Consider the following 12,148-nt stretch of genomic DNA (forward strand, 5'->3'; position numbering starts at 1 on the left):
TCAGCCTCGGAGTCCTGACTTATAAAAACTTTAACCTCACTCTCACTCACTCACTCAGGCGTTCCAATAACTCTCACACACTTGGACAGCGTTCATTTCTGACTGAGCCGGGAAACTCGCGGCCAGGGGAAGACAGTCACTTTACTATTGTCTCCCTCCTCCCCTATCCCCACTGAGAGCCGAGTGGACTCTGTGCTCTTCCCGGGACAGACAGTCTAACTGATTCTGAAGCGAGGGGACCGGCAGCTGGAGAGAGAGGGTAGCTAGGAGGGGGGCTTGTCCGTCCATCTGCCCTGTCCCCTAAGCCTGAGGATGGAACTCTTACCTGAGCAGAGCAAACCCCCGGGAGGGCACCCTCTCACCCGCTGTCATCGGACCATCTTCAGCAACATTAAGGTGAGGGCGTGCTAGCTTTCCATCTTAACTCCCCAGCGGGTCCCGGGATCCAGGGACAGTTAACATATGCTGATCTCCTCTTTAAAAAATGAAGTTGAGCTCTATGTTTCAGCCAACAGCTGCCGAGAGTGTTGCTCTGAGGGCCTTGTGTGGAGGCCCGCCACCCAGGCTGTGAAGAGATTTGGTTTTCATTGTTTGTTAAATGGTAATCAAATGGTATTCGAGTGTTTCCCCTTGGTGTGTGCGCTCACGAGCATTTCTTCGCGAGCAGCAATTGGAGGGAAAGCAGTGTGGTACAGAGGGGCTGCAGTCACAGATGCTGGGTTCGAATCCCACCTCTGTTTCTTGGAACCTGTGCGACCTCGCTTCACCTTTCTGGTCCTCAGTCTTTTCAATTGCAGATGGAGGAGTTTGGGCTAGAAGCCTTCTGAGGTCCGTTCCACATCTATGATCCCACGAAAACGGTGGGATCCGTTCGTTCTGCAAGTGTCCCCAGGACGGAGAATGACATTTAATTAGTATTTGACTAAAATAAAAGGTCACTTCTTCACTGGTACAATTAGTAATTAATTGCTAATAGTAATTTCATTCTCGAAAAGATTTGGAAACTTCCCTCCCTTATTTGCCTAAGTGAGGAGCTACTGTGTGGAACGTGTGGAACCTAGACTTAGCCTGAGACAACATTGATATGTTAATTAGTTTTGCTGAACTGCCTTTCCTTCCTTCCCTTTTTCTTTTCTTTCTTCTTCTTCTTCTTTTTTTTTTTCTTTAAGCGTAGCCCCCTGGGATGGGGAAGGGAGAGGGGATACATTCGGAAAGTAGAGTTATCTAAAAACAAAAGCTATCAATTTTTTTTTAAAGAAAGCAAATGGTAACATTTGGGTTTGCCTGTGAGGTTTCCAAGCATTTTAAGGAATGTGTTAGTTAACACTCATTCTCAGTCGGGAGAGAGCTAAAAATCTTTTGAAGCCATTTGAGACTTTCCCTTTTCATAGTTGTTGACACTAGGCATACATTCATTCTTATACATCCTTTGCTTATCTCTTTAATAGGGGCTGTGTTCCCCCTGGTACCTTCCTACCTTCCTGGCCCTCCAGTTGTCTGGGTTTCCGTGGTTGAGAATTTCCTCTTATCAGATTATGACCGAGTTTAGGAAACATTTTAACCCTTTGCTTGCAGCATTTAGAACTTAGTCACAATCCAAAGAACAGCTGTTCAGAAATTTGGAACTTTGGAAAGTATGTATTGCAAGTGTTTCTGTCTTCAGGATAAAGATGGGGAGAGGTTAATGATGAGGAAAACCCCAAAAGTGGATATAAACCCAGAAGAGGTGTGCTTCTGTTTCCCAAGGGAAAGCAGATAGATGAAGGAGGTTCCATTTACTTGGTATCTTCTCAGATTTTCACTAATGAATGACCATCTTCTCCTGCCAATTTTTGACTTTCAGAGCAAAAGTGGCAAATAGGCACAGGTATCCCTTTGGGGATTTACTCCAACAAGTATTTATTAATGTGGCAGACACTGTGTTAGACACCCATGCTACAAAGACAAAAATGAAAACAGTCCCTGTCCTAAATGAGCCTACCTTTTACTGATGGAAATATAAATGTCCATGAATAATTAAGCATGTGTGGAGATAAGTAAGTATATATAAAATATATACAAAGTGATGGGGGGGAGGTGACACTAACAACTGAGGCAGGGATCAGGAAAGGCTCTGGGTAGGAGGTAATACTGGAGTTGAGCTTTAAGGGGCTATAAGGGCTCCAAGGAGAGGGAGAAAGGCTTTTTACTTATTGCAGGGGGTGGGAATAAGGTAACATTATTTTTATAGTTGGAAAAATAAAAGCACAAAGAAGGGATTTCATCCCTTAGTAAGACTAAAAATAGACCTTTAGAAAGAGAGCCAAAACTAGAATCCAGCTCATGTACCATAGGATTTTAGTACAAAAGCTTAATACACTTCTTAAATGGAAACCAGCCTATCGTGGAGAATAGGATGAGGATGAAGATTCAGATTATGCTTCATGTATAAATTATAGAAGTTGTGAGAAGGACACCAAATGACACTGGGCAGGACAATCAACCGACTTTAGGAAAAAAATGAAATTGCACAATGGCAGATTAGGAGATTTTTATTTTGCTAATTGTCAGAAAAGGATCCTGGGGTCATAAGAGAACCTTCCTCCATACTATTGAATAGAAAATGCAATAAGACTTGAAACAAATATGATTGGTGGGGGGGAAGCAGTGAATAAAAAAAGATAAAAGAAAGCACGAGAAAACTCCGAGATAATCCTCCAACTCTATTCAGGACTGGTCAGACCTGTACAAGAACTCTGTGCCTCGTTTCCTGGCTCCACAATTTAAATGAGATTTGGAAAGGGTTCAGAGGAGATCAGTAGAAATGCTGAGGTTTGAAAATTAGAGAGGAAAAGTTAAAGGATTTGGGATTACGTATCCTGACAAAGGGAAAAGTGAAGTGTGAATTTGTAAGAGGTGAACACATTTACTTTTTTTGTTGTTGTTGTTGAGAAGGCAATTCTAGTGTGAATTTCTCAAGCTGAAGTAGGCTAGATTTTGGTTAGATATTAAATATGAAAGATCTCCCTGACTGTGAGGGTTCTTTAGCTCTGGAACAGGAACCTTTATTCCCTAGGAACGGAGAGGCAATGTTGCGTATAGCCATTGTAGTGCATAGAGAGGTGGACTTGGAGTCAGTGTTGGACCAGAGTTTTAATCTTGTTTCAGACTCTTACTAGTTTTGTCACCCCAGCCCCTAAGTTGTCACTAAACTTTTTTTTGAGCCTCAGTTTTCTCAGCTGTAAGATGGGGACAATAATTGTATCTGCCTCACAGAGTTATTTTAAGGCTCACTTGAATTAATTTGTGGAAATTTCAAACCGTAAAGCACTTGTATAAAACCAAAAAGTTCAGGAAACCTCTTTCCTCAAAAGTGTCCAAAAATAAGCTTGTCCACATTACTGCAGCTGAAGCCTGAATGGAGGCATGGCAAGGAACCACGTAAATCTTTCACGTTCTTTCATTCCAGTATTTTCTTTCGTTCCACAACTTTCATCCTCTCAGTCATTTGTTAGCTTTATTATGATATAGTGGGGCAGCTGGGTGGTGCAATGTACAGAGTGCTGGGCCTAGAAAGAAGTCTCATCTTCCTGAGTTCAAATCTGGCCTCAGGCACTTCCTAGCTGTATGACCCTGGGAAAGTCATTTAACTCTGTTTACCTCAGTTTCTTCATCGGCAAAATGAGCTGGAGAAGAAAATGAGTCAGGAAGACTCATGTTTCTGAGTTCAAATCTGGCCTCAGACGGCAGCTGAGTGATCCTGGGCAAGTCACTTAAACCTCAGTTTGCCTCAGTTACCTCATCTGTAAAATGAGCCGGAGAAGGAAATGGCAAACCACTCCAGTATCTCTGCCAAGAAAACCCCAAATGGGGTCGCAAAGAATCAGACAGGATTGAAACAATTCAGCAACAAATTATAATTCAGATATTATAATTTATCAAACATAAATCAGACATGACCCTCCATTTATTTCAAGGCAAACACAGTGTCAATTCTATTTGAATAAGTTAATATATACAAAGTCAATCAATCATGGAGCAAAGAACTCTATAGGTAGAAAATAAATCAACACATCTTAACTGAGTGTTTGCAACCTGCCTAATTCCATATGGTCTCTGGATGCTGTGAATATTCAGTGATGGCTTATGTTTCTGGCTAGACTTTTAGACATACTCTACAAAAGCTTTTTAAGATATAGTACCTGTCTACAAGGAGCTTAAAAATCTAGATCAGGAGTGAAGAACCTGCAGCCTCAAGGCCACGTGTAGCCTTCTAGGTCCTTGGGTGCAGCCTTTTGACTGAGTTCAAGTTTTACAGAACAAATCCTTTTATTAATGGGATTTGCCTTGTGAAGTTCGGGTTCAGTCAAAGGGCACACTTGAGGACCTAGAGGGCCATATGTGGCCTCGAGGCTGCAGGTTCCCACCTCTGATCTAGATTAAGAGACAAACAGCCTGGGCCCTAATCTTCGCTTCACTGCTCAGAACCTGTTTGCCTTTGGATGGATCACTTCCCTCATCTGTAAACTGGGAACAATACCTGCTGTGTCTTATACCAGGGTCATTTTAAGGATCAAATGGAAGAATACATACAAACGGCTTCAAACACTGTGGGGTAAGAAGTGTTATTTCTGGAACATTCTTGCAAACTTGAAGAGGACACAGTTTCAGGAGTATCGGTCCCTCTCATTGGATGTCACAGAATCATGTAGAGTTACACAAGAGCTCAGAGGCTATGTGATCCAACCACCTCATTTTACAGATGAGGCCACTGAGACCCAGGAAGTTTAAGAATGTCTGACCAAAGTCACACAGGTAGTAAACATCAGAGTTGGGATTTGAACCCGGGTCCTTGGACTCCAGAGACCATGTTTTGGTCTCTATATTGAAGTAGGGTATGGATGATAGCCATCGTAAAGTTCTTTTTGACTCTCAAATTCAGTGATTCTCTTTTCTCTAGCGCCCAGGTTTATGAAGAGAGGACACCAAGGGGCATCTGAGTAGGCTTAGGTTTCAAGCCCAATTCCTTGAATTGAGAATTTGAAGATGTGGGTTCATGTGTGGGTCCTGGCAGAAGCTAGTTCTTTGACCAATTAGCACCTCCCAAAACTAGGTCCCCAATTCTATTGTCTGTCCTATGTAAGGGAACAGGAGACCGTGGAAGGAAGTGATCATGGGCTATCCCTTCTGGACTCCCATTCCCTCACCCCCAGTCAACCTAAAACAACCAATCAGATTAAATTTGCCTTTAGGGATAGATGAATGAGACCAATGCGATTTCTGGGTCCCCCCTCCTCTCCTCCCCCCTTTTAATCTCCTCTCCTATCTCCTTGTCCCCAAAACAAACCATTCTCTTGCTACTTGCCCTGCAGCCTTGGTTAAGTCTGTCCGCCTCCCTGGAGCTAAAAATGAGAGGGTCAGACTGCACAATGTCTCAGATCTCTATTTCTAACACGCTAGGATTCAGAGCTCATACATTTGGAGCTGGAAAAGGCATTCAAAGTCATTGAGTCCAACATTTTTATCTTACAGATGAAGAAAGTGAGGGAGAGATCAAGTGACTTGTCCAGGGTCACAGAGCTAATGAGTATCTGAAGGATGATTAGGTCACATGACTTCTTGGCCCTAGGTCCACTACATCCTCCTGCCTCTCAATTTTGTGCTTCACCGGTGGTGGAAAGGGGGAATAATAGCTCATGAGAATACTCATGAAAACACCCACCAAGACCTTTGAGACTAACAAGTCAGCCAGCTACTTAGCAAGAAACAGAGTGAGCACCTCTATTAATGACCTTAGCAGAGGTCAAAATAACAGAAAAGGCTGTATACAATCGAAATAGACAATGCATATAAAGTGCTTCACAAACCTTAAAGTACTAGACAAATGTTAGCTACAACACTAACCTTCTAGCTGCTCCTCTCACGTGATGATCTATTTAATAAAAGCTAGCATTTATATAGCACTTTGCAAATATTCTGATTTAATTCTCACGATTGTTAATAATTATCTCACTTTGCACATTAGGAAACTGAGGCAGACAGAGGTTAAGTGACCAGCCAGGTGGTGTCTCTCCTCAGTTGCCCCTGTGTGGGGTGACTGCCCTCCCTCACTTTGGGTTAGTTCCACTGCTACCCTCCTTCCTTCCTTCCTTTCTCCCTCCCTCCCTCCTTCCCTTCCCTGCTTCCTTCCTCCCTCCCTTCCTTCCTTCCTCCCTCCCTCCCTCTCTTCCTTCCTGCCTTCCTTCCTTCCTTCCTTCCTGCCTTCCTTCCTTCCTTCCTTCCTTCCTTCCTTCCTTCCTTCCTTCCTTCCTTCCTTCCTTCCTTCTTTCTCTCCTTCAGCTCCTGGTTATTAAGCATCAGCCCTCCCTGCTGTACCCTTGACATCACAATGGTCTTGCACTGATCAGAGTTCTCAAGTCTTTCAAAATTGTGCTTCTGCATAATGTTCCCATTGTATAAATTGGTCTGCTTCTGCTCACTTTCCTCTGTATCAGTCCATCGGGGCCTTCCCGGTTTCTCCTGAAACTGGGCATTCTGTCATTTCTCATGGCACAATAATACGCCATTATATTAATACAACACAATTTGTTCAGCCATTCCCCAATAGGAGGATATACCTTTCATTTCCAAATTTTTACTACTATGAAAAGAGTTGCTCTGAATGTTTTTGTTCATAGGAGTCTTTTTCCTCTTTGTCTGATTTCCTTGGGGTATAAGCAGCTAGATGGCCTAGTGCAGGGCTGTCCAACCTTAGGTTACCTTAGGGCTGCATTAAAATAAAATAATTATTCAAAGGTTGCATCCAGAATAAAAAATACAGTACACTAATAGAAGGTGGGGGACGCGCGTCATCAATACGACAAGCAAAGGCACAAAGCGCAAAAGCAAACACAAAACAACAAAGCGACAGCACAACAGCATAAAGGTAGGTGCATACTGACTAGTCTGCATCGTTCAGACGGATCGCATCCCACAGATTGCCTGAAAATTCTGTGCGATATGTTCTGTCTGTGATACTGCTTCAAAACACCAAAGAAAATTAACATCAAGGAGATTCTTTATTAGTGATGGAATTTAAAAAGCTAATACGCATTCCATGCAAATTATTATCTTCTTTTTCCGCTTCTGAAAATTAAAACCCACAGGTGGGCTGCATAAAATCGCACCACAGGCCATATTTTGAACAGCCCTAGCCTAGTGGATAGAGCACTGGGGCCTGAAGTCAGGAAGATTCATCTTCCTGAGTTCAAATCTGGCCTCAGATACTTACTAGCTGCATGACCCTGGGCAAGTCACTTCACCCTGTTTGCCTCAGTTTCCTCATCTGTTCAATGAGCTGGAGAAGGAGACGGCAAACCAGTCCATTATCTTTGTCAAGAAAGCCCTAGATGGGATCACGAAGAATCAGACACGACTGAACAACAAGAACAAAATCAGAGCTAAAAGGAGATGGGAAAGGCTTCCTGAAGAAGATGGAATAGAAATATTTTGCTTAAATCCTAAAATTATGTAAACCCTGATGAACTTGTAGGAGGCACTGTGCTAAATTCTGAGAATACAAAGAAAGGCAAAAACAGTCCCAGCCCTCGAGTTCCCTTTCTAAAGGAGACATAGACATGAAAATACCCAGGTGTAGTGCTTCACACTGCTATAAGACTTTTGGGACACCCTGTATGGGGAGGAGAAGGAAGCCAATCCCCTAAAAAAATCTCTCGCTGTAGAGGCGGACGTGGGGGGAGAGAATCTTGCAGAAATTTGGGACAGCCGGTGAGAAGGCATGGGAGGGAGATGGAGTATTCCCATGTGTAAGGAAGAAGATGCAGGTCAATGTGCTCGGATTGGAAACTCTATGGAGGGAGTAGAACGTAAGACTGGAAAGACAGCAAGGGGCTAAATGTGAAGAGCTTTAAATACCAGCAGAAAATGTGATATTTCAGGCATAATAGGGGGCCATTGGATTTTATTGATTTGGGGTAGGGTGACACGTTCCCACTTTCATTTGAGGAAAATCACTTTGACAACTGAATGAAGGCTGGATTGGAGTCAGATGACACAAGAGGCAGAGAAAACACTTCCTAGATTATTGTAAAAGTCTAGGTCAGAGGTGTCAAACTCACGACAAGTGAAACCAGATTAAGAGGTAATTGGGAAATGTTTAACAAAATAAATAAAAATACAAGACAAAACAGATGATGTTAACTTGTGCTTTTCTAAGTGCCAGTTTTGGAGTCAGGAAGACTCATCTTCCCAAGTTCAAATGTGGCTTCAGGCACTTGGTTGGTTGTTGTCTTTCAAGCTCATAAAGGACCAAAATGACCTCACTATGTTGGGGTCAAGTTATAGTGTGTCTGACTGTGGCTGATCAGACCAATACAAGTTCAGAAGGCTCTACCACAGTTTGGGCACACATAGTCCATATCAATATTTGGGGTGGAGATGTCTCTAAATTTGTGAATCATACTTCTTTTGAGCTACTGCAGTTCTGCTTTGCTCATAGAGCACAGGGCCTTCTTTGATACAGGCATGCTGTGCTGAGTGGTCTTGTGCCAGCTTATCCCAGGTCTCAGAGTCGATTTCAAAGTCCTCAGACACTTACTAAGTTGTGTGACCCTGGACAAGTCACTTGACCCTCTTTGCCTCAGTTTCCTCATCTGTAAAATGAGCCGGCAAACCACTCAATTATCTTTGCCAAGAAAATCCCAAATGGAGTAATGAAAGCTTGGACATGACTGAAAGGACTGAACAAAAAGCAAGTATGTGGCCCCCAGAGATCTGTTTCTATTTTAGTTTGATAATCACTGGTCTAGGAGGGAGGTGATGGGACCTGATGGCTAAAGGGGTAAAGGGAATGAATATGAGACAGGTTATACAAAATAGATTATAATATGTGCATAAAGGGGGCACAAAGATAGAAAAATAGGTGCTTTAGGTGCTTGCTATGTGCCAAGCACTACACTGTCCCAATACGGTGGTGCAGTGAATAGAGAACTGGACCTAGAGTGAGGAAGACCTTAGCTCAAAACCAGCCTCAGACACTACTAGCAGTGTGACCCTGGGCAAGTCACTGAGCCTCTGTTTCCTCAACTGTCAAATTGGGATAGTCACTGCACCTAGCTAACAGGATTGTTATGAGGATCAAATAAGATATTTTTTAAAAAGTGTCTGGCACAGAGTAGGTGCTATATAAATGCTTATTCCCTTCTTTTTCTCTTTTCCCTAAACACTCAGAATACAAACACAAATCAGCAAGACACTCAACTGCCCTCAAGGAGCTTATATTATGAAGAGGGGACTAAACATATAAAGGGGAGCTGACTTCTAGCACAAAGGCATCCCACCACGCGGAGGTGGCCTGGGTGTGTAGGGAAACCTGGTTCCAAAAAAGTAAAGCAAAAACTTTTGAGTTGGTGCACCAAGGGGCGAAGTCTAAGGTTCCAGTGGGAGGAAGATGAGGGCAACGACTAGATTCTGGCCAGGGTGTGCTCTTCATAGATTGCAGAAGAAATGCAATCCAGCTGCTTCTGATTTTCCATTTTCTTTTGGCAGGATGTGTTGGTAACATCCAGAAATTAGAGATCTCTGTAGGGGGAAGGGCTGCCATCTGTACAGCTTTAACTCAGAGGTGATTGGAACGGAAGAATAAACTAGTGCTGGGAGAATCCAACTCACCCAAGTGTTATGAGCATTGGCTTTGAAAAATCTATCTGGTTTTTCTTGGGTTCTCCCTATGATTCATTTCTTCTTCGCCCAGGATGTTAGTCACCTTGTACTTTTTGGATGACGAAGAAGGCAACTCCATGCTCTTTAGTCTTGGATGTGTTTAACAATGTAGTGGCTACTTAATAAATATTTGTCAGTTGAATGAATTAGTGAATGAATGATCAGTAATGATCCTACATTTAGCTGGTGTGGGGCTCTCATATTAAAAAAAGTTTTTGTATTAACAGTGAAGTTGGTCTTTTGAATCATTCCTGTGTAAAGTCATGGATATAAGGGATTAGATCAGAGAAGGATGATGGCCTCTCTTCCTTGAGCGAGTGCATGTGTGTGAGTGTTTATGGACCACTAGAGTCTAGCAGAGACAGTCTGGTCTACTCTGGTGGGAGGTGGAAAATCTGCAACAGATGACTCTTAATGTAACACCACTTAGCCGATGACAAATAACCCGAAGAGAACCCAGAATTTGAGGAAGTTCACGGGATACATGGTCCTGGTCAGGAAAATAAATTCTAATCCTGGTTCTCATTTGCAAGTCAACTGAAACTGGGAGGCATTTTTCACAGAACTTTCATAGAAGTGAAATAGCAATATATGCTGCCTTCCTTCACAAAGGAGTTGTGAGGATGGGTAAGACCACATATATGAATTATAGTACTCCAAAAGAGCTGCTATTAGGCATCACAAGATTTAGAGCTTTAGAAGTCATTTAGTCTCCCCCTCCATGCCCGTTTGACAGATGAAGAAACTGAAGCCTAGACAGGTAGACTGATCCTCCAAAAGTCATGGATGATATCAGTAACAGTGAGGACTTTCATTCAGGTTTTTGGGTTCCCAACTCAGTGTTCCTTCCATTATTACTTTGTTGATATTACTGCTAGTATTCTAGCTAATCCCTGAATTATTAGTTATATGTTATTCTTTTTATCCAAGGGGAAGGGATGAGAATAAGCATTTATATAGTGCCTACTATGTGCCAGGCACTGTGCCAAGCATTTTTTTAAAAAAACAAATACTATCTCATTATCGCAACAACCCTGCACGATAGGTAGTTATTATCCCCACTTTACAGTGAGGAAACTGAGACAAGTAAAGGTTAAGTGACTTGCCCAGTCAGTCACACAGCTATTAAGTATCTGAAGGAGGGTTTGAATTCAGATCTTCCTAACTCCAGGCCCAACGCTCTATCCACTGTGCTACTTAGAGGCCTAAGCACCACCTAAGCAGGACAGTCTGTCCTTGACTTTCCAAAAACCTTAATCCATCAATCACCAGCCTATCTGGTTTCTGACTCTGTTTCACTCATATCAGCTTCCATGGCAGAAAGAATTGGGATTGCTTATCTCAGAGAAGAGAAGATTGAGTATAGGGAGGGTATATAGTATAAGAGTATAGAAAAGATTGTAACCAGCTATGCTCCCTCTTTATGGAAAGTAGAACAAGAGAATCTATGTGTACACAGCATTGTTAGCTGGAATAAACTTCCAGATACTGAAACCTGTTCAGCACTCAGACTACCAGAGAATTATGGACTCTACTTCCCTACAAAGAAGGTAGACCTTCATCTGTCTGGGAAAGAGATGCTCCTACCCAGAGGTAATCAACTGAAAGTTTCTCCTAAGCTAGGAATTGTCTGGTTCATTAATAGTAGAAGCTTATGTTTCTATATCTCTTTAGAAAGTTTTCCTCAAAGCAGGTTGGTGACATAGGTGTTCAAAATTGTCCCCGTTTCTTAGATGATGAAAATAGGAGGGGTGCGCTGGGGTGGTAGAGAACTGAAAGTGTTACACATGCTGTCACGCAGTTAATAGATGGTGAGCCTGGGATTAGAACCTAGGTCTTCTGACTTATCCCCTCCCGGATCACTGCCACTGGAACTCAACGAAACTACGAGCTATGCCTTGCAGGATTATCCAAGACGGACAAGTCATAGTGGAGAGTTCTGACAAAAGGTGACCCACTGGAGAAGGAAATGGCAAACCACTCCAGTATCTTTGCCAAGAAAACCCCATGGATAGTACTAAGATGAAAAAAGAGACAACATCAGAGGATGAGCCCCTCATGTCAGACAGTGTCCAATACACTGCTGGGGAAGACCGGAAGACAACTACAGGTGGCTCCAGTACTAATGAAGTGGCTGGGCCAAAGCTGGAAGGAAGCTCAGCTGCAGAGTGTTTGCTTGGCAAAAGGAGAAGGGCACAGGCAGAGGATGAGATACTTAGTGTCATGGAAACAACGAACATGAACTTGGACAGACCTTGAGAGATAGTAGAGGGTAAAAGGGCCTGGTGTGCTATCATTCATGGGGTCATGAAGAGTTGAACGCAGCTGAATGACTGAACAGCAATTTCTGACTCAAAACAACCAATCTAGTAGGTGACTATTAACTACAAAATCTTGGGGCTACTAAGTAAATAAGTTGTCTGTCACAAAATGATCAGTTTGTGACCAA

The 12,148-nt window shown here is 42.8% G+C and overlaps 1 protein-coding gene across 1 annotated transcript in view; it reads left to right on the forward strand.

Annotated features, from left to right (window-relative positions):
- Window positions 1-312: 312 nt before the first annotated feature.
- Window positions 313-12,148, forward strand: part of SLCO2A1 (solute carrier organic anion transporter family member 2A1) — a 150,556-nt gene continuing 138,720 nt past the window's right edge. The window contains exon 1 of the mRNA XM_036747810.1: window positions 313-396. Within this exon, the coding sequence (XP_036603705.1) occupies window positions 313-396 (84 nt within the window). The remainder of the gene's footprint in view (window positions 397-12,148) is intronic.

Source organism: Trichosurus vulpecula, chromosome 2 (genome assembly GCF_011100635.1).
Source record: "Trichosurus vulpecula isolate mTriVul1 chromosome 2, mTriVul1.pri, whole genome shotgun sequence".
NCBI lineage: Eukaryota > Metazoa > Chordata > Mammalia > Diprotodontia > Phalangeridae > Trichosurus > Trichosurus vulpecula.